The sequence below is a fragment of the Acomys russatus genome, chromosome X (genome assembly GCF_903995435.1).
Source record: "Acomys russatus chromosome X, mAcoRus1.1, whole genome shotgun sequence".
NCBI lineage: Eukaryota > Metazoa > Chordata > Mammalia > Rodentia > Muridae > Acomys > Acomys russatus.
Genome location: NC_067169.1, coordinates 360,435 through 383,812, shown reverse-complemented (window position 1 = coordinate 383,812; position 23,378 = coordinate 360,435). Strand labels below are relative to the sequence as shown.

General features: G+C 38.7%; 1 protein-coding gene across 4 annotated transcripts in view; it reads right to left on the bottom strand.

Moving 5' to 3' along the window:
* The window catches only part of Cdkl5 (cyclin dependent kinase like 5), a 170,553-nt gene that overhangs the window by 4,600 nt on the left and 142,575 nt on the right, over positions 1 to 23,378 (bottom strand). For all 4 annotated transcript variants that reach the window (XM_051141721.1, XM_051141722.1, XM_051141720.1 and 1 more), the window contains 6 exons: positions 21,109 to 21,260; positions 14,878 to 15,844; positions 11,368 to 11,469; positions 10,993 to 11,098; positions 8,638 to 8,761; positions 2,336 to 2,435 (listed from right to left, as the gene is read on the bottom strand). In XM_051141721.1, the coding sequence (XP_050997678.1) occupies positions 2,336 to 2,435; positions 8,638 to 8,761; positions 10,993 to 11,098; positions 11,368 to 11,469; positions 14,878 to 15,844; positions 21,109 to 21,260 (1,551 nt within the window). The remainder of the gene's footprint in view (positions 1 to 2,335; positions 2,436 to 8,637; positions 8,762 to 10,992; positions 11,099 to 11,367; positions 11,470 to 14,877; positions 15,845 to 21,108; positions 21,261 to 23,378) is intronic.

Sequence of the window (23,378 nt, the reverse complement as noted above, 5' to 3'; positions counted from 1 at the left end):
AGGTCTAAAAAACTTTCAGTTTGTAAAACTGAAGGCATGATCTGTGGAAAGCGACTCTGACATTGGTATAAATATTTAATAAAAAGTTTAAGTGGAAAGGATGCTATAGAGAATAGTAATTTTTATGTTACCCCAATCTATACTATTTAAATATCTAAAATTGGAACCAAATCTTGAATAATCAAGTTAGGCAAAATGCACATACTTGGCTTAGCTACCCACAGTAAGGCAAGAGCTTTAGGTTTTTAATGTTGGTCTAAGAATTAAAATCTAAATTTACATACAAAGTAGCCTCAATTCTTCTACTCTTACTATTTTCTACAAATTAATCAGATCACAGAGTTGTAGGCATGCAGTTAAAAAACCCCCACAAAATTTATAACAGTGGCCAGGAAGAGGTATTCAAAGTGTAACACTTGTAGATAATATTTTTTATAGACAATGGACAGAGTTTACTTATTTTTTAAGCACTTAAAGCACTTTAAACATCCTGAAGCAAAGGCAAGGCTATTTCTTCATTTCTTAATCCAGTTTCAGCAATAAATGTAGTTGAGTGGCATTCTGATTTGACATTTCAGTGTAGGCAAGTTTCAGTAGGAGATAGAGGTACCCTTTTCTCCCCCCATGAACATTTCAGAAATACCATTAAGATGAAGCAGTAAAACAGATAGGCAAGCAGACAGACAGAAAACACACACACACACACACACACACATACCCCTTCCTCCTCAAATGTATGCATAGGTTAAAAAGCCACAGGGAAATACTAAATCCTAATATTGTCTGCCATAGGTTGGGCAAGATTAAGAATGATCTTTTTCACATATCCCCCATAATTAAACCTTTAATTGGTGGTGATGGTGGTTTGAGACAGGATTTCATCATGTAGCTCTAGCTACCCTGAAAGACACTCTATAGACCAGGCTGGTCATGAACTCACAGAGATCTGCCTTCTTCTGCCTCCTGAGTGCTGGAATTAAAGGTTTACAATACCAAGCTCCATGCCCACTCCTTTCTTGAAGTCATTTATTTTGAATGAAATACTTATGATACACTTAATAGGCAAGTGAAATAATGCTCTACAAAGGTCTAGATTTAAAGGAGCCTAAAAATACTTTTAGGGGCTAGAGAGATGGCTCAGCTTTTAAGAGGACTGGCTGCTCTTCTACAGGATCCATGTTTAAGTCCTAGCACCTACATGGTAGCTCACAACTATCTCTAACTCCAGTTCCAGGAAACCCAATGCCCCCTTCTGGTGTCCATGGTCATCAGGCACACAAGTTGTGAATAAACATATGTAGTTAAAACAGTCATACACACACTGTTATAATAAAAGACAAACAAAACCCACTTATAACATTTCTCAAACAGCTCTGAGACAAATATCCTTATTATGAGTTATATACTTTCCTACAACATCTATGCTTTCTTTACTTATCACTAAGCCATCATCTCTAATTTTCATGATGCCTTGAAGGGCCTAGAAGCATTCAGTCTACTTATCTTACAGATAAGACCAATGTGAACAGGCCATTTTGATTAGGTAACTTTCTTCTTTAAATGAATGAGAGTAAATCTTGTGTGAAATAAAACTAAAGCTCAAACCCAAACCATTGAAAATGGCTAATCCAATGTCACTTAGTTGTGACGGTATTGAAGGAAGGCAGGCTTCTTTTGAGTGGACTGCCCCTACTGCTCCCTCCTCACTTTCTCCTTACTAGGTAGATTAGAATTTTCACTTGGGTGGTTCCAAAAACTGATGAGTCCAGTCAAATGGAGCTGGCCCACTGTTCAGATGCAGAGCTTCCAGTAGCTGAGGTGCAGCCTGTCTCACAATGCCATCATAAATGAAATACCTTTTCTTACTAAAGCAAGCCCTGAAATGTTAGACAAAATTGTATCTTTGTGACTAGATAGCCCAGAAGCCGGGGAAGGATAAGAAATGATGGTTATTATTAAAAAAAAAAAAAAGAAATGATGGTTATTAATGAATTTTAAGAGTTATATGTAAACCAAAACCATTTCCTAAGTTTTTGCATATCTTTATGTTTCCCAGAGAGAAGCAAATTCCATGTCTTCATAGCTTCTACAGGAATCTAAATTCACATGGCTAGTTTATTGAGAGAGGCTTAAAGTATTTTATCATCCAAATTAAATTTCTTCTACTCCTTGAGGTTCTGCTGAATCTAGAAAGGCTTGTGAGAGGATGGTAATGTAAGAAAAAGATATCTACAACATATTCATATAAAGAGATTAAGTCCATGTAGAGTATAAAATGTAGCCACAGAATAATACAGAAACCTGTGTCATATATAGATATTAGTTATGTACTTACTGTTTGAGTTTTCTTCTTTTTCTTTTTCATAGACCTGAAAAAACCTTGCTTCTCCTTTTCTTTGAGTTGATCAGAATGACTAATATTCTCAGGACTTTTCCTAAATGAGAAGACATTTTTATCATATGGATCTTTGAATCATTCTTTTGCCATGGTGTGACAAACATAATGAAGGCTGAAAATGCATGATACCATATTCAATCAGCCATGAAGGATGGAGCCCCCAGGTAAAGGTCTTCTACAAAACACACGGGGAACCGAGTCTAATTAGTACAGGGAGCGGCTGTTGTTTGGCACAGGCTTGATCACCCTAGCAATTGGAGCACTATTACAAATGATCTGTAATTGCTCTTTGGGACCATTTTCCTGCTGCTGAAAGTCTCTGAATTAGAGATTCTGTAAAATGCATGGCTTAGAGGATGCCTCCTCTGTAACTCTCCAAGGGAAAGAGCAGAAATCTTTTCAATGCTTTCATTTTTTCTATTTACCTTTTAAAAATAGCTCAACAAGTTTATTTTAGCAGTTTGCCATGTTACTAAACATTAAAAAAAAAAAAAAAAAAACACAATGCTGCGACAGAAACATTACAAACAGAAGCAAAAATTGCCCCAAACTGGAAAATTCCTATTTATTAAACATTTAACCTATTATACCCAAATCAAAAACTACTCAAGGAAAAACTGTAGACATGATGTATCTTCTATCACAGTATGTTCAAGGTGGTGGGTAAGAGTCATTCTAGCTGAAAATACTGACATTAAGATTGATGTCACAATGCCTAGCCTCAACTGCAACCTTGCCTAGTCTTACTGCAACTTGCTCTGCTATATTTGATTGATATCCATGGGAGGCCTGCTCTTTTATGAAGAGAAATGGAGGAGGAATGGATGTCTATGGCAGGACTGGGAAGTAAGCAGAGAGGAAAAACTGCATTTGAAATGTAATATGAGAAAATAAATAGAATAAAGTGAAAAAAGATTGATACTACAGATAATACTAGGTATCTTAATAAAATAGAAGATATTCAAAATAGGAGACAATCCAGGTGTGGTGGCATATGCCTATAATCCCAGCACTCAGGAGGCTGACACAGAAAGATTAAGCTGACGGCCAGTGAGGTTATCTGCCAAGACTGATTCTGAAAGGAAAACCCACTTAAAAAATCCCTAACGGGAGGGGGGGAGGAAAAAGGAAAAGAGAGGGGGGGAACACTTTGTCTTTTGGCTTACACTCTTTATAAAGCAACTCAACTGGTATATTATTCTTGAAAAAAAAAAACTAACATATTTACATATTCCCTAAAAGTAAGAGTGATAGTATCATTAAAAGTGACAGTTAATTTATATTCATGGTTTCAGAATTCTAAACAGTTATGAAGTGATTATAATATCTAAGAAAATATGAGCAAAGCAGCAGCCAGTTATTTCATTAAAATATGTAAGCCAGAATACTTCTAAATAAACCATAACTAGTTACATGGCAGAAAGCAAAATGAAGCTATTTAAAATAAATCACAGCTTCAAAGAATAGCCACTGACATGAAAGAGTATTTAAATTAAAATACTAAGTAAAAATATGATTTCAAGCTTCCTCTACCAGATAAGTCCAACTACATGGCCAGAAGGTATATAGGTTACACTCATATACTTTTAATATTTAGGTTTTAAAGATTTATTTATCTTATGTGCTTGAGTGTTTAGTCTGTCTGTCTGTCTGTCTGTATACCACTTGTGTGCCTGGAGCCCACAGAGGTCAGAAGAGGGTGTGTGATGGTTGTGAGCCACCATTTGTACTGACTGGGAACCAAATCTGGATCCTTTGTAAGAAATAATAAGTGCACTTAACTCCTTAGGCATCCCTCCAGCCCCTACATATACTTTTGAAAACGTAGCCTTATGGTATATACTTGTATTCCTAGCTAGGAAACTAAAGCGGGAGGTTTCACTTTAGCATATGTGTTTGAGAACAGTGGGTAACACAGTGAAATTGCCCCCTCTCAAAAAAGACTGCGCCCCAAAAAAACCTCAAAAACTCTATCTAAGTAGTAGAATTATTGATATTTTTCTTTTTAACTTCTGAGGACAAATATATACTACAGGTTATCAACAGGGTGCTGTTGGGGTTGGGGATACAGCTGAGATGGTGCTGATGTAGCTCAGTTGGTGGAATGTATACCTGACATACACGAAGCCCCATGTTTGACCTCAGAACAACGTAAACTAGACATGACGGCACACATCTGTAATCTGAGCACCCAGGAGCACCACAGTGTTTTTGAAATCCACTAGCAGTTCCGATTTAAGCACCTCTTAATAAGTTCTAAGTTCTGAAGTACCCGTTCTATGATTCAATCCAGCCACACTATAACTAATCTGGGAGGAACTCAGAGCAGTACATTTATCACTTTGAAAGCTAGACAGTTTAGATGTGGTTGCATGGGTGCAACTGGGATGGTGGAAAGTTACAGGTTCTCTAGATGCAGTGCTGTACTGTTGGGAAAAATACTGCCTTCATGAATGCAGTCTCAGGTGTGTGTGTGGGGGGGACGGGGCTGGCATTAGAGCAGAATTTCAGTGCTAACAGGAAATGAAAGAAAGGGATACCACTGCTAGGAGGAAGTCGAATTCTGCCTGGGAAGATAAAACTCTAGCCAGGATGAGGTAACATGTAAGTGAGGGGCTGGAGAAATTGGGGGTAAGAACAAAAGAGGGGTAGGAGAACAGTTTAGAATTTGCAGTTTGGCATTATAGAGTTGGTCCTGTGAAAAAGAGGGAAGATGATGATGGATCAAAGATCCTCCCCAGGGTCTTTAAGGCACAAGATAAACTACAACCCAGGTGGGGTAGGAGGAATGATGAGTAAAACATTTCCAAGTTGAAGCAGACCAGGTGGAAGGGCTGAGATCTAGGCAGGGAAAGATTCTAGGGCCCAATAGGAAAAGAGAAATAAATAACCCTTGAACAAGATGAAAGCTAAGACTGGAGCATGAGTATGTTCTCATCACGAAAGACAGAAGAAATTAAGCCCGAGCAAAGAAAGGAGAGAAGACACAAGAACAGAAGACACAAGAAAGAAGAGAAAGAACAAAGCACAGCTACACAGAAACACAGAAAACCCAAAGAGAGAAAAGCCTGGAAGAGAAAGGGAGGGAGAGCAGCTGCCTGGAACACAGACACTTGAAAAGCTTTGTGGTACACAAAGGAAGAAGGCGCCTTGAATAAGCAGCATTGTGCCTTCCAGGCAAGAGTGTGGCAACTATTTCCCTTTCTGGATTTGTAGCCCCTAGACTTTCGTCCATCTGTTACAGTGGGCAGCTTTGGGTGTCACTAAATCCCAGAGAGATTTAGTGGCCATGCATCTAGTGACCCAGCCCATCACCTTGAGTAACAAAGGTGATGAAAATAGGATACCTATGGGGTTGACAGTGAATAATAATGGATTAACAGGCAGGGTTTTACACAAAATTGTGATTCCTTTGTCATCTAGCACAAGAACTATTCCCAAGGGAATCAAGAGGAATAAGGGAAGTTCAAAGACTCATTGTAATCAAGGAAGGAAGAAAGGAAGGAAAGAAGGAAAACAAAATGGACTTAATCAACATTTACTGGGTTTTGTATTAAGTATTATAGACATAGACAGAAGCCAACCAAGGAGCCTGACCTCTCACTCAAACTGCTCCCAGACTCATAATGACAAGCACTGGAGCTAAGACCATGGGGTCAGCCTTTTGAACTTTAGTATAATCCCAGTGGGAGCAACATGGAGAGTGAATGGGAGCCATAGGGGGCATTGCTCTGTCACTTTCCCTGCCTCATCCCTCCCCTAGCAGTAACTAAGGTCATCAGCTTTTGTGTGATACAAGAAAGTCAGTGCATGATTCTATTAGAAAAACTGTAAGATATACTGACAAGCTAAAATGGACATAATATATTCATAACTCTGTAAAAAGAAAGAAACTGTCATTATTCAAGTGAGTTTCACAGTTCTTTGCTTCAGTAGCTGGACTTGGAATGAACTTAGTTCAAGTATCAATTTTTAACTCCACTTTGACGGCAGTTTTCTAAACTGTTTACATACTTTATCTATCTATCTATCTGTCTATCTATCTATCTACCTACCTACTACCTACCTACCTACCTACCTACCTATCTTTAGTAAAGTAAATGCCATTCATTTTATAGGCATGCACTCTAAATGGATACCTATAATGCACAGGATTTTCAGAGGTCTGTGAAAAGACAAAACGCACATGCTATTGCTTGTGATCTTTCTCCCCTCTGGACACTGTGCTGTTAGGTGGAATGACAGCTCATCCTAACAACCTTGGTACTCACCACTAAAACTGGACAAAAGGAGGAAGAAATAGCTTCCAAGTGAGGACTGAAGTGTCATCCTATTAGTAAAGACGAGGAATCTGGCTGTAGTATGTTTATTTTTCTTGTTCTGAGATATCTTGGCTTATCTCCCATTGCTTAAGTGGGTTCAAGACAATCAAGATGGCCAGAGTAACAGCTCTGGATGTTAAAGTACAATATCTATTTATTGCTTTTAAATATTACATAGTACCTCAATCTTTCCATTGTAGAAAATATATACATTGTACAAATATTCTCTTTCCCAAAGAAATTTAAAGTGGCACTATTACAGAAACAGACTGTCCTGAGATTATGTGATAGTTTAAGAATAGCATTTTAGGGGTGGGAGAGATGGCTGTAAGGTTAAGAGCACTAACCGCTCTTTGAAAGGTCCTGAGTTCAATTCCCAGAAACCACATGGTGGCTCACAACTACCTACAATTAAATCCGGTGTCCTCTTCCGGTATGCAGATGTACATGCAAGCAGAACACTGCATACATAATAATAAATAAATCTTAAGAAATACCTTAAAAAGAATAGCATTTTACCATGCTTCTCTTATAAACTTTTGTGTTTATATTATCCAATGCATAGTTCTTCAGATATGAAGAATATGGTAAAACAAAGAGATCTTGGTCAAGAAAATAATAAAGACGAGTCAAGCTTAACACATCAGGAGGATAGAGAGTAAAAGAAGAGCCAATTCACAGCTTGGGGTTCTGGAACCTTCCTTAAACCACATAATATCAACATTAGAGAAAGGATAGTATCTTAACTAAAGAGTAACATCCCAACTGTACCTCTGATTGCTTTCAAAACAACCAATTCGACACATTTATGTATATGTGCATATGTATGTAGGTATATCTGTATATGTATATATATATACATATACCCACCTAAAGCTCTATTAAGACAAATTAGAATGCACGGTTATCATATAGTACGTTCTATATTCAGTCCCCACAATAAAGCCAAATCAAACCCCTAAAACACACACATACACACCCTTTCAGAAACACTGCATTGCTAACAATGTCCATTCTACTTTTGGGCATTGAGATAGAGTCTCACTACATAGCTCAGGCTAGCTTTAAACTGGCAATCCTCCTGTCTCAGCCTCCCAAGTATTGGAATTATAGGCCAGTATTACCATGCCAGGCCAGTCCATACTTTCAGTTAATTTTTACCTGACTAATCTAATTTTCAAAGGCCTATGCTAGTCTCTAACTGATACCATATACTGTTATAGATTATTACTACTCTATTATTAAACAGCCAAGAAAAAATAGTTCCTTCTGTGCATCTGTATTCTGACACTCTGACATCATTCTCAGGGCTTGTCCAAGCCATATCTAAAAATGGTAAATACTGAAAACTAACAAAAGCTATACCTGTTTTCTTATGTTTTCTACACACTAGGGAGCAAAACGGTCACAGAGAGGTGAAGAGAAGTTTATGAGCAAAGTTAAAAGCAAAATGGCCAACAAACCATGGAAAGATTAAATGACATTAAGTGCAGTAACCATAGCTAGTAGCATAATGAGCCTTACAGTGCTAGGCACTGTTTTTAGGTGATCTAACTTCTAAGCTTCAGTGTGTATGGAATGGCAATAGCTTCTTCCTCAAAGGACAATGATGAGATCCGAGACAATGCATACAGAAAGCTATGCAAAGTGTCAGTACCAAGTTCACTGTTTATAAAATAATGAATTAATATGATGAAAGACTTATCTGACATAGCTTTTCATCTACATGTTATTTAATAGAAATTCTGAACTTGAAAAAAATTATAATCCCCTACCCCCACAAATATCATGTTTTCGTTATTCTTAAGAAAGAAAGGCCTAATAGGAAAAAGAGTACTAAAAAGTTTATCTGCATGTCTTTGAATTCCCAGATCTACATTAATAAAAGGAAGATTAAGATGAAACCAAAACACTCACCATGGATCGAATCCTGGTTGTCTTTTCGAATGATTAGTCCCAGAGCTGCTATCAGATGGCAGAGATGAAACTCGAGTGGACACATTATTTTCATGGAAAGAATTGTCTGGTCGTGGAGATGGCACTGAATGAAGAAGGAAAAAACATCACTTGCCTCTGGATAAGAAAGAATGAATCTATTCCAGAAACATCTGTGTAGATATATCTGGAAACATCTGTTATTTTTGTAAGCACAGTTTTTCTCTAGGACTTACCAATATCACTGTAATAACAGATCTCCCCAAGTGTTTCATTTAGTTGAAACTTTCCCTTCTATTACTGAACTTTTAAAAATTAAAATGTTCTACTTGTCAAATCTCAAAGTAGACTATGAGATAAATAAAGGAAGTGCTTATCCACATTAACCGATTCAATCCATTTATAATGAAAATAGTGCTCCCAAAAGTCAAAGACTATTTCATTTATTTAAAACTCTACTTTCATCTTATATTAAAATACTCCTCTACTGGCATGATAACACACCTATAATTCCAGCATTGAAACATAGAGACAGGAGGCTAGAAGTCAGCTGGAGGCCAACCTGGTCTATACAGTTAGACTCTCCCACAAAAGAAGGATATTTTCCCCAATCATTTGTACAAACAAATGTATCCGACATTTTAGAAGAAGAGCTTACACTGTAGATGTTTTTACTCATGTACAAGACAAAAACATTCAATTAGCTTTAATTTGAATTAAAAGTTTAGCCTTGTAAGATTCTAAAATCATCATGGATGGGGTGGGGGCCATTAAGAAGCATATTTGATGTTAAGTGATTTTTCAAAGGTAGAGCTGGGAGGTACCATAGTAGCCTAATCTTTTAATACACATCTATTCCTAAATAACAGATTCCTAATTTTAATGACCAGCTTTTTTGGTGTGTTTCCTCTGACCTTAACTGAACTTCTCCAGCTGTCTAAAACAACAAAAAGAGCACAAAGTCAGGCAATGGGGACATAAAAGTCAAGGCTGTGGGAAGTCCAGACTTTAAACACCTGACCCTCTGTTCATATCTTCACTAGGACACTGGGATTCTCAAATATTTTCCACTTTATCATCACACAGTTGTGATCCCAAAGGGTTGTCTTTCTCTATTAGTTCTTTCCTAAATTTACAGAACCTCCAAAGCATGTTGTAGCCATCTGTTTAGCAATAAAGTATATATTTACAGCTACTCTTGAAGTTCTTTAATTCAATTTATAACTCTTTATGAAGCTGTGCCAGGCAGTTCCTGAATCCCTCTTTCCTTTCCTCCACCCCTTTCTCTGGGGATCAAATCCAGTGTTTCACACAAGCCAGGCAGGTAATCTATCACTGATCTCCATCTCCACCCTGAGAACTAAGAATGTTCAAGAGGTTCAAAACCTTTCAGAGCAACATGGAGAAGCAGGGCAATGTGGTCTGCATTGTATCATGGACAAAGACAGGGGACCATGAATAGAACAGAGAAGAAATACTTCTGGAGTAAAACAGTGAAGACTGCCACACCAGAGAGGCTCCCAAAGAAAAGAGTGAAAACAACTGATGCCAGGAAGAGAGCAATGTGTTCCAGACCATGGTTGAGCCAGGCATGGTTGGGCTCTTGTGGGTGGAGGTGGGTGGGTAGCAACCAGAGTAGACAATAAGGATTTGGTCATGAACAGCCTGGAATGTCATCCCAGGGAATTTAGATTTTACCCTCAAGTCAACAAGAAGGCCTCTAAAGGCCTCTTAACAAATTAGAGCTAAGATATTAGGACACAACTGTGAAGTAGTGGGGGCAATAGATACCATTATGCATCTTTCTCCTGTTGTACCATTATTCTAGAGAATTATTACACTTTTTTTATTAATTTATTCTTGTTACATCTCAATGTTTATCCCATCCCTTGTATCATCCCATTCCTCTCCCCCCCATTTTCCCATTATTCCCCTCCCCTATGACTGTTCCTGAGGGGGATTACCTCCCCCTATATATTCTCATAGGGTATTAAGTCTCTTCTTGGCTACCTGCTGTCCTTCCTCTGAGTGCCAGAGAATTATTACACTTATTGGCAATCTCTTCGGTAAAAGTGAGAATGAGGATGGATATTTTTATATGTCTTATCTACTAACATATTCTAGGTGTGTTCAAACTTTTGGTATTATAGTATCACATTGTCATCTAAATGACAATGGTGACACTAGCGGCAAAGAAGACTGTTGGATGCTGGCAATGCAGGCAATGCTGTTGGTATGAAGTCTGCTGGGGCATTGAAAACATAGTGGTGGACAAGGAAAGGAGATGTATTCAACAGAAAAAGAGGAGGATTCTAGAAAATATGGGAGGGGGCTTACCTCTATAAAAGCTACCAACTCTCCTTGGGACAGGATCATTGTACAGATGCCTATTTTCCTTGGGTGCCGTGCTATCTTCAGAGTGTGGGTCATGGTATACTCCACCCTGAGGCAGAAAACAAGGATGTAATAGTTAAGCCATGGATTGGTAATAGTGTTGCTTACAACAAAGTCCAACCAGTACCTATTTTTTCACCTTTTTAAAGGAAAACTCAGGCTTATATCATGAAGAAAACTACTTACTTTCTAAGTCAGTTCAATTAATTAATGGGAGATTGGGTATGGATAAAGTTTAAAGGCTAGGCTGTTATGCTGCCAAGTGAATGGTCCTTACAGACCACTCTATAAGATGTAGCAACTCTGAAGGGCTCAGACCTCAGACTTCTGACGGGTGTGGAATGAAGAGGTGCCTTCTCGGGAGGATTCTTTGACAGAAGGTCTCGCCACAGTCATCTCTGGAGGGAGCTGTTCTCCAGGCTGCAAGACAAATTCAGAAAGATTTATGGAAACTTCCTATCTTTAGGGATGAAGACTCATCATGGTCTTCATTTAATATAGCTAGGACCTTAACTAGCTAAAATAAAAAGCACAGGGTAGCTTCAACATAACTCATTCCATAAAAATGCAAAGTATTTGATGAATGTAAAATAATCCCCACCAATTTTAACAGTGAGATTTTTCATTAAAGTGAAGGCAAGTAATTCATTAGTCTGAAAATAGTTCAATTAATTATTTAAAACAACAAAAGAAAACATCTTTCTATCTAGGCGGTAAGAGCTCTAAGTAGCACTATGCTTAGAGATTCTATCAGTCAGTCCAAAAGTGCTCTTACAGATTTTACGCTGAATGCTCCAAAAGGAAAGATGCAGAGGTGAACGTTATTTTCCTGGGAAACTAACACAGCAGACCCAGATGAAAAGAAATGCTTTGCGAATGCAAAAGGGGATAGAACAATCCCTCAGAATGATTTTTGTCTTGAGTCCCCACCTCCTACAGTCTATGCTCTTGCCCTCTTCACCTTTTCCTGGCCTGCAGCTCCTCTGTTTTAGGCATGGTCATGGCGGTGCCTGTCTCTAGAGCTGTTTCACTACCTAGCTTCTTCTCAGGTAGGGCAAGTCACAAGCCCAGCACAGCAGGGGCATTTAACAGTGCCCAAGGGGGGTGGGGGGGAGGGGGAGGGAAGAATCACATTTCCTACTCTGGGTTATGAAGATTAAGGAACACATTAGGAGTTAATTGCATCTATATGTTATGCACAAAATGTATTATCTCAAGCCTATGTGATACACATAAAATGTTTTGATTTAAAAACTGAAAAAAAAAAAGATTTGGTATTCCCCTCCCCCCTTCCTTTCCACCACCACCATATTTAGAGAATTCTGGAAAGAAATTCATTTGGTACAGCTATTCTTTCTACTTTGCCACCTGTACTGTTGACAAAGGCTCAGAGAAAGAATTTTTAGGAAATGAGTTATTTACATTTAAACTAAACCCTTGAGAGTTCCCATGCCTTTTTGAAAGTGGCTACAGTACTTTGCATGAGAATGAGCACCATGATTTACTCACAGCTCTTGTCACCTTTCAAACCTTCCAGCCACCTTCTAGCCTTTAATTGTGGCCTTTCTTAAGGCTTGGCACTACACCTCCTGAACTGGACTTAAGGAACAGCTGGATCTGTGCTAAGCCCCAGCAATTGTTTATAATTCGTTTATGACTACAATGTTCACAGAAATTAATTTTCTGAATTGTCAAAGGAGCCACTCATTTGTCCATTTTCCAAGGAAGGCTGCCTTTTATTTTCTTTTGTTTGACACTTGCCTTAATGACAACACAATCTGCTTGATTTGGACTGCAACTCTCTTCCGTGGGCAGTGCCAGGTCCTAGAGATCTTCTAGTCACTCCAGGTTTTCTTATCTCTACAGTGAGCTCTCAGAGGCTCTTCTGACCATTCTCATAACTCCACTGAAAGTCTCTGCAAACACTCATGTCCTGCTCCACCTCTAACTGGGTACCAGGCCATCTTGCCACCATTTTATACTTGGGGACCTGTAGACTGCCTCAGAATCCCAGCTCTAATTTGAACTACCAGTTGGGGAAGGCTGGGCAGCTCACCCTCCTCCTAAGAGCCTCATCTGAGAGGAAAAATGTTGGATTAAGGAGCTGAAAATTTCCCTTTCCATCTTTGAAAAGGAGCTCCTAGGAGAGAAACTCTGAAGGTTTCCTTCAACACTGCAATTGGCAAGTCCTGTTGTGCCTACTTCTGCTCAGTCCTTGCAGTCCACACTGCTTTCATCCTGACACTCAATCCTGAATACTCTGCTCACCTCACGTGAGAATTGTTTGCCTTTACATTTTCATTGCAACAATGTTAAAGTACTCAGGATCCATGCAGCATCATGTCTTCTGGGAATACTTTCCCTGTTTGAATCCTCTTTCTTGCTTGCTACCACTTTCTTCCTCAAGTGAAACCTCAACCTCCTCCGTATCTGCTCAGAGTCTCCTTCCTCTGGGAGCCTCCAATAGGACCCAGGCTGGACTAACAGAACCACTTCCATCTTTCTTTTGACACACAAGCACACTTCTGTGTGCCTACTGGAATAAACTTTTACATTATTAAAACATAATCTGTTGCCAAGTGTTCCCTGCCAGTTGACATACTTCAAGATGACAGGGACGCTTTTATTTTATCTTTCCAATCAAGCCTTCTTGTGGTACTTAGTTCAGCTTCATTTTTCATCCATTCGTCTGTCTACCTACACAGGTCAGACTGTCAGCTACAGTAAAGCCATTGCAGACTGTTCCTGCTCACAGTGATTTCTCCCTATTCTCTATGCCTATTCATAGCCAGTGCTCTAATAATGCAGGCCTTAATGATTTTGTAGTTTTGCAGGTAAAATGCTTGCCATGGAAACCTGATGACCTGAGTTAGACCCCTCAAATCCACATAAAGATGGCTGGGGAGAACTGACTTCACAAAATTATCCTTCCACACATATACTCTATGCACATTCTTTGTCCCATGTCATAAACGTATATATAATAATAAAGAAATATATAATTTAAAAACCCCATGGGGCCAGAGAGACCATTTAGCAGTTAAAAGAATGTATTGCCACTGCAGAGGACCTGAATTTGGTTCCTAGAGCCCATGTCAGGCAGCTCACAACTTCCTATAACTCTAGTCCCAAAGGTATGTGATATCTCTGGCCTCAGTAGGTGCCTGCGCCATGTGTGCACAGATGTACATATAAATCCATAAGTTTACAAATCTTTCAAACAATACAAAAGACTGGGCAATTATCACTTAACTTGGCCTGAAGTTAAATGTACCTAGCTTAAGATCAATTAAAATTTTTTTAATTTAGTCAATACACTTTGTATTAGCAAAGAAGTTGAAGCAAATGTGGTTTAGAAAGATTAGAGAAAAATACCCCAAAATTTTGAAATAACTAAAAGCTAACCTGTATTGCTTATTTCAATAAAAATGGTCTGTCAGCAAAATATGTCAGAAAGGAACATTTAAGAAAGATTACTAAAACCAAGTGTGAGATGTCTTCAGCAGTTAACAGTTGATTTAAATACATAAATAATAAAAATTCTTTTTGAGACACGGTTTCAGTATGTAGCCTTGGCTAGCCTGGAATGCACTATGTAGCCCAGGCTATCCTCTGACTCACAGAGATCTACTCTGCTTCAAGTACTGGGATATGCCTGTGTATATGCCACTACACACAGCTAATTATTATTTTTAACAGAGCGAATCCAAAGTCCCAATGAAAGTAAGGCTGACTGCAGTAGGGAAAAATGCTTAGCACCCTTATAAATAGTCCTTGTAACACTTTCCCAAGATAAGGCACCAGACAGATTAAAATGCTAAGTAGTACCTGGGGAGATAAGAACTGCAAGCTGTTGGCTCTAGCTGCCATCCCTTGTCCTATGCTCAGGCTTCCATCAACGCCTTTAGCTCTCACTTTGTCCCGGGTCACATACATGGAATGCCTGTGAGGACGTTGCTGAGAGGAGAAGGGGCTAGTGTAGCCTAGCCCATAAGAAAATGATTCATGAGGTGTAGACAGCGAATGTGAATGGCTGCTGTCTATGTGCTCCGGCAGCTTCAGTTCTTCCACAGTTTTTGAGTGTCTGGTGGTGGTTCGCCGTGAGTCCAGAGTGCCCTCGGTTCGATTGTTTCGACCTGAAGGACTGAGCAAAGTTCTTGTGTCACTGTGCCTGGTGGGAGTTGGGCTGGTGGGAGAGTTCAAGTCCAAGCAACTGGATGGGAAGTATCTACTGGGATTAGTCTCGGTGATTTGGGCTCTGGCTTCTGATAGGTTACTAACAGACTTGGAGTCACTCAATGCCCCATGGCTTTTGGCCTTCGCCCTGTACGATGGACTCCTGGAGGACTGGGGAATGGTGTCGATATAGCTGTGCCGACTCTGCTTCTCACTAGGCTGTAGTGTGCCAGCTTTGCTCTGAGAGCTTTCCATGAATGAGTGCCTGTTCTGCTGAGATCTGCTGCTGGACTTGAGGTACTTTGTGCCTGGACCTTCTGAAGGCTTTGGGTCAAGATTGAAGTCAAACTCTGTTTTGGACTTGCCTTCTTTTGGGCTGAGAAGGTGCGGTATATTATTGTTTGTCAGATCTTTGCTGGAGGACCCAGGCTGGGTGCTTGCTTGGTATGTTTTGGTATGCATTGGACTGAGAGTAGCTCCAGCAAGATTTCCATTTAGGAAGCTTTCATTTGCAGGAAGGCCTTCATCAGCCCTGGGCAGACCCACGCTTAAGTTCTGAATGTCCTTGCTGTTGGATCTGTGGTGAGTCTGTAAAGCAGCACCCTTGCTGGATGGGTTTCTACAGTTAAAACAAAAGATGCAGATCAGTTTCCTTTAGTAGGAGACAAAAAAACAAATAAGCAAACAAACAGTAAAACCCCAGAGAACATACTTAAAACACCTGAATAGCTCAGAGACACTGTGGAAAGAATTTAAGAGTGGGCGGAGGGGAGGGACTGGCATTTTCTGGATGTGACATGGTTGTTGCATGATGATCTTCACTGTAGCAGTGGTTACCTGCACAAGACTGGGCCTGTCACCATTCCATCATGAATGTAGGAGGAAACCTAACGTCCTACCCTCCCACAGGAGCTACACAGACACTGAAAGATTGCAGAGAGAGGGGTAGGCATATTCTTTGGCGGTGTAGCCACTGGTACAGTGCTCCTACTCAAGATAATAACCCCTTACATGTTCAGGAAGGCAATGCTAATTATCTGCAGTAGGCTGGGTACACACACACATAACATGAAAGTCAGACAAGGGCTTAGAAGAAGGGATTTGCTGGGAGGATAATAGGAATGTTTTGATTAAAGAATAGTGTGTGTGTTTGTGTGTATACACAGGGAGAGGGAGAGAGGGAGGGGGAGGGAGGGAGGGAGGGAGGGAGAGAGAGAGAGAGAGAGAGAGAGAGAGAGAGAGAGAGAGAGAGAGAGAGAGAGAGAGAGAGAGAGAGATTGTAAAAGAATACATTTTCTAAAGAGGTGAAACAGCAGGCACTACCATCTCAAATATGTCCCTATCAATAACAAGCAAGTTTTTCAGAGTAAGTCACTGAACAATAAAGCACATCCTGATGAAGCTGTTTTGTCATCCTTAAACGCTTGTCTAACTTGCTGGCTGCCAACACAATTGCTGATAGATTCAGGTAAAGTATGCTTTGGCTATGACTGTCTGGTACAGAATAGCTTATAAGAATAAGAGAGCTAGCAGACTGCTGACAACTCCTTTATCTGCTTCCATGTCAGAAGGCAACACTTAGACTTGAAGGTTACTGTGTTCTTTGAACTTTATATTGTTTGTAAAACCTGTAGGCTGCCTCAGAAACACACTCACAATATCTACATACACGGCGACATCTCATCTTTAGCCGGTATAGTCAATGAGTGAGAATTCTAGTGACGTAAAAGAAAATGACACTCAGAAAGAAATGTGAACTGACTACTGAGGTTGGTTAGAAAACATGATGATCTGTGTTTATGTTTTAGAGAAGTGTCAATTACTTGGGGCTCTTGAGATAGCTCCTTGTACATTAAACAGAAACATATCACTAACTGTTCAGATATTTCTATGTAAACTAAACAGGAATCCTATACTGGAACACAGGGTCTTAAGTGCTAATTGCTTGGTAAAAGGCACAATTTAGTCTCTTCTTCATTTCACACTTCATTATTCCAAAGTGACTGAGCCTTTCTTTAGGACTTGGAACTTCATTTCCTACATAGTGTAATATATACAAATATTCACCCAGAGAGAAACCATGTCTTTTGTTTGAAAGCAGAAAATGTCATTCTAGAAAAGTCAGCTAGTTTTACTGTAACTAATCAAAGGATGAAATTGTGCCTTAACAGAGGTTTCCAAGTTAGTAATGATTTACACAATCCTTCCTTCCTTCCTTCCTTCCTTCCTTCCTTCCTTCCTTCCTTCCTATGAATTTAGAAGATGTTTCAAGTATTGCTACTGGTGAAGATTCAAATAATTTTTCCCTTCAGACACTAACTGCAAGAAAAGTCTTTTGGGGCTATTGTTGCTATTTAATAATGACAGTGCATGAAACTCTGCCTTCTCATTTCCCTAGATTTAAAAAGGAATTAGAGGAAAGTTCCATTTTTTCCCCCGTTAAATGATATACAGAACATATCCCCAGATCAGTGAAGTACAGTGCATACACAATAGGATCTTCAAGGCTGATTACAACGATGGTAAAAAAAAAATATTATCTGACACATACACACACACAATAAGGAGTGGGAAGAAAGAAAGGGTAGTTTATTGAGATATATTACAAAAGGTGCATTGGGCAGACTCCAGGACAAAGACAATCTAGTATTTGGATAAAGCATAAGTTATTTTTATAGCAGTCAAAAGGAAAGTGGCTAGGTCTTATTAGATGATGCATCTGTGTACCATATCTGGATGATGAGGGGACACTTCATTAATTTGCTAAGAAATAAATTAATTTTTGACTTTGAGCCTAACCCTTAACAGCTGAGCTATCTCTCTGGCCCAGCTGTTCTTTCTCCTTCAGATTGGTTACCTGTGCACCTAGCTGGCTTATCTTCTGGTAGGGCTAAGCAGGAGAAAGAAGTATCACAGGAAAAGGGAGGAGGCTGAGAGCAGGGTTAGACTTCCCTGTTTCTTCCTGACTCAGTGCCTAGTTCAATCCTTCCACAGGGCTCTTTGTGCCAAACTCAAGTTCTCCCTGGAATCATATTTTTCTCCCTTTCTTCTGCAGGCAAAGATATAGCAATGACAGAAGTGCTTTAACTTTAAAGGAGGACCAGGAAGGGATGGAGAAGAGGGAGGAAAGCTGCTAGAGCTTCTAGAACCATGAGAATTATTGCTACACTAACCTAACTGCTACCATATGATTTACATATATTCACAGAACACAAGAGAAAGGAAGCTATAAAATTAAGGTGGAAACAGTTGTCAGAGATCCAGATTTATCATGTCTGTCTGTCTGTCTGTCTGTCTGTCTAAACAGTTACTCTTCATGCTTCCATCACAGGATTAATTGGAAGCTACAGAGATCTAGACATACAATAATTCCTATGTAGAAAGGGCATCACATTATCTTCACATTGGAGCTTTGCCAAAGCAGCTTTGAAAATTGCATAGATATCTTTGACACACTGCAAAGAATCTGTATTAAACTGTTAACTATTTAAAAAGAAGCAATGTATAAATCACTCAATCACATACTTGTTCTAGAGACACGGCCTCATCTAGTCTACATTAGGCTCAAACTTGCTCAAGGCTGGCCTTGAATTCCTGAGTCTCCTGCCTCCATTTCCTGAGTGCTGGGATCACATGTGTACAGCTACAAATCACTCTCAAATGTTTGGCAGAGTAGAGAAATGGATAGACAGTTAATATGTTTACTTAAAATAAGTTGAAGAGCAAAAATAGGCAGGTGTGGTGACACAAACCTATAATGCCAGCATTTAGGAGGCTAAAGGATAGCTACAAGTTCAAGGCCATACTGCTACATCCCACAAACCAACAGACAAGCAGAGGCAGAGGCACAAGACTACATTGGTATGAGGGCAGGTGGTAAAACAGGACCATTGAGAGGGTCAGCACAGTCCAAATGGCATCACAGAATGCACAAAGTGAAAGGGACCTCAGAAGAGCCCGAGGGCAACAAGCAGGGGACTGAGTAATGACTGAGTCCACTGCCTCCTAGAGAAAAAATGACGTAGGATGGGAGGAAACAGTGCACTCTCCAGAGACAAGGCAGAGGAGCCTGTGAGAGGCAACCAAAGGATATGATGTTGTGAACATATCTAAAATTGTCTTAGAAGGCTTGTGTTGAGACATCAGCAAGGATTTATATCCCTGGCAAGCCAGGCTTCCATGGAGTAAGTATGGACTGCAGATAAGAGTGGGGAGAAAGGCCTCAGATGACGTAAGATTACTGAAAGATAAAACAGGACTTTCCCTGTGATATACTCAACCAAGACCTGCAAATGAATTCTTCCAGGAATTTTTATTTACTCACAATTCCTCTCAAGTTAATGTCTATAAGACTAATTAATATACAGCCTCCTTACAGACTACAGGTTATACCACTGATGACTATAGTACAACTCAAAAATTTATCACTGGACTACCAAACTTTACATCGTTGGGATAATTTTCTCTGTAAATCTAAATTAGAGAAGTTGTGTGGAAATTCAAGTAGGAGGGAGACTAAAAGTCCTGAACCAAGCTGGCTGCAATACCAGAAAAGATACAAGAGTAATGTCAACCAGCCAAGTGCCAAGGAACAACCAAATGGTAACAGTTATATCATGGCTTAGTATACAAAAACCCTAGGGATGTGAACAGTGAATACATCAGCTAAGAACAGCTGAAAGCTGTACCATAACAAGTAGCTGTCTTGAAGAGTAAAGGGCTCGGCAACTCAGTTGGTGATTTTGCAGCTAAGTAGAAAAATACAGGATAAATGCTTCTCCTAATTTATGAATGCCCTCTCAGGCCTCACAGTTTTGATCTTTCAGTATTTCAATCTGCTATAATTTTCTATATACAGAAGAAAAATTTACGTGTGTGTGTGTGGGGGGTAGTATTCAAATTTTAAAAGCTTCACTGTTTTTCATTTCTTAAGTGAAATAAACTACTTCTACATCTGGCATAGAAAAATCCTCAGATACCAAAACTGGGTTCTGGAGAATGAAGGAACACCACCATTTTCATGTAAATACAACCACAAAATTGGGGGATGCCAGGACAGGAAAGGCAAAATAACTGATCCAATAGAAGGGAGGAGGAAGAAGGGAGATAAAAGATGGAGAGAGAGGGGGAGAAAGAGAGGGAGAGACACAGAGATTGACTGAGTGAGTGACTGATTGATTGGTTGATTGATTCAAGAAACAAGTTTTCAGCCAGATATGGGGACAAGCCTGTGATCCTGGCACTGAGGAGGAATTCAGCAAGTCCTGAAGCCTGTTTGATTACCCAATGAATTTCTGAGTGCCAAGACTACAGGTATGCTCAGGCAAGAAACAAATATTTTTAAATATGCTCAAAAAGCGATTTCAAATGTACTGCTTTTAATTATTGACCACTATTTTCCTATGCTTATTTTTATTAAAAATAAATCACCTCATTTGTCAACTCAATGCTTGAATGACAAGAACAATAAAATCACAACTGAAGCTACAGAGGCTGCCTAGGTTCAATTATGTTCAGTTCCCCACATATGTGTTCAGTGTCTTCTTTCCCTTCCAACAACCCTCTTCCTCTGTCATTTACACAAAATCTGCTAGGTCTTAATGCTGTCTTTGATGCAAGAAACCTGAGTTGCTAAATCAACATAACCTTTTCAGGAGAATATATAGATTTTCATCATATACTTGTTAAATATAATAAAGTCTTTAAAAGTCCCACACAACTCTGTAATTATAGTTCTGAATCACGTAATAAGCATGAAGAAGATATTTTTGAATAAAGAGGGCTTTCCTTCTTTTCTCTGATTGCATAATTTTAGCAGCCACCTTCACTACCTACTTACAAGACCACGACTGCATTCGTATTTCCTTAGAAGGGAATATTTACCTATTAGACAGTGTGCTGCTTTCCACATGATATGGTTTCCTTTTTGTTGACCTTGAAGGCGACCGATCCAAAAGTCTCTGCGTTTGAAATGTGGGGTGATTCAAACACTGCTCTGTCAAGTATCTGTCAGCTGGGTCCAACTTCAGTAAATTCTTAGGAAATAAAAATTTAGGAATGAAAAGAAGAATGGAATTTAAACTCTGCCCCAAACCTTACCTTTTCTTCCTAGAAAAGAAATATGTGGTCACTGCAAAATACCTAGCAACAATAGCTCATAGAAAGAAAAAAAGATCATCAAAATCATCCACAATCTCACAATTACAGTCCTACTGGTAGAAGCCTTTCCATACTTACTGTTTACTTACATATTCTCTTCACTCATTTTCCTGTTTTTGCATCCATCCTTACTTATTTATAAGTGCTCTCTGTTCATTAAGGCACTAACCCTATGTTTTATGTTGAATGTACTAGAATTTTGACAAGAGAATTTTTTTCACACAAAATTGTTTATCTTAGTAGCTGGACAAGATTTTTTATTTTTATTTATAAAATGATCAAATTCTTAAAAAAAAACATAACCAACATACTCTAACATAACATAATAGAGTATTGAAATTCACTTTTCTAGTGTTTTTTTTTTTTTCAAAAAGAGGAAGAAGGATAGAATTCTAGTATTTACAAATTCATTTCTGGTTCAGTTTGGTCTTATCCATAATTAAGATCTTTAGTTAAGCAGTGAGAGTAAATTTGTCCTCAATAATCCAGACTTCCATTTCAACCCAATACCACAGAACATTCCAATTCTGGCCCTACCATATACTGACATATTCATTTTGATCCAAAGATTCTAATTACTGAAACTCAGCCATAAATTATATGTGGATTTATATCCATATTAATTCAGACACAACTGCAAACATCTCAATTATTTTTTCTCCCTTATTATAGAACAAAAACTGTGATGGTTTTAACTAGTATTTCCAACAGCTACCATTAAAATGGTTTCAAATATAAGATGTTCATAAAAAGGAAAATCTGCTCTCAAGAAGTCTTTTTAAATTCAAAGCATCCATGACCTTTCAGAAGTGTAGGTGCTGTTTTAATTCATTTGATATCATGTAGAAGCTATTGCAATACAAAAACTACGTTTATATGCTATGAATACAGATGTCCATTTTCAAATTACTGTAGATCATGAAGTTCTTATGAGCAAAATATGAAATTTACCTAGCTAACAGTTTTAAAAATTTATCACATGGGGGGCATTATCATTAAGAAAGTAAAGCAAAAATAGCATTGTACGTATTTTTTAAATTATTAAGGGCATGGGCATGCATTAACTCTAGTGATTGTTGTCCTCTACTAAAATGGCAGCTATAAAGAGGTTCAAGATGAGATGAACATATTAAGCATTACATGTGAACACAATTATCAACATATATTTAGGGAGCAGCAAAGAGACTAATTGAAAGGACAATGAAGGTTTTTCATTTTTAAAATTCTTCAATTTATATGTAAAAAGAATGGTGATATAAATATATACATACATATATAATTCAATAATAATCAAGCAATATTAATTGATAGAAATCAAAATTATGGTTTCAAAGGAGGCAGAATGGGCTAAGAGAGTAGGACCTGGGAAGGATACAAAGTAGGTTTCTAAATTATTAACTAAGTTTCTATGTCTCAATCCAGGTAAGGTAAAAAAAAAATATTCTGAATTTATAAAAACTCAGAGAATACAGACATATATTGAGTACCTCTGAATGTGTAGTTCATGTGTGTATATGTGTGCATGTGTGTATCTGTGTGTATGGGTGTTTTGCATAAATATATGTCTGAACATTATATGTGTACAAGTGCCCACAGTGGTCAGAAAAGGGCATCTGATCCCCCAGAACTGGAATTAAAGATGATTTGTGAGCTGCCATGTAGATGCTGGAAATCGAACCTGGGTCCTCTAGAAGAGTAGTCAGAGCACTGAGCTATCTCGTCACCCTCTGAATTTGTATTTCCGTAAAAACTTTGGCTTCCTTTTAAAGACTAGTAACAATAACCATACTAAATAATAGAAATTAGAATGTTTACTTTCCAAGCCTTTCCTCCTTCTAAACCCTTCCATAAAGCCCTCTCCACTTTCCTTCCTTCAAATGCATGACCTCTTTCTCTCACTAGTCATCAATGCATTTTTAACTAAAGACAAAAGAAAGACAAAAGTCAGGAAACATAAAATTATATTTTATTCCATTGTTATACTGTTCTATTTA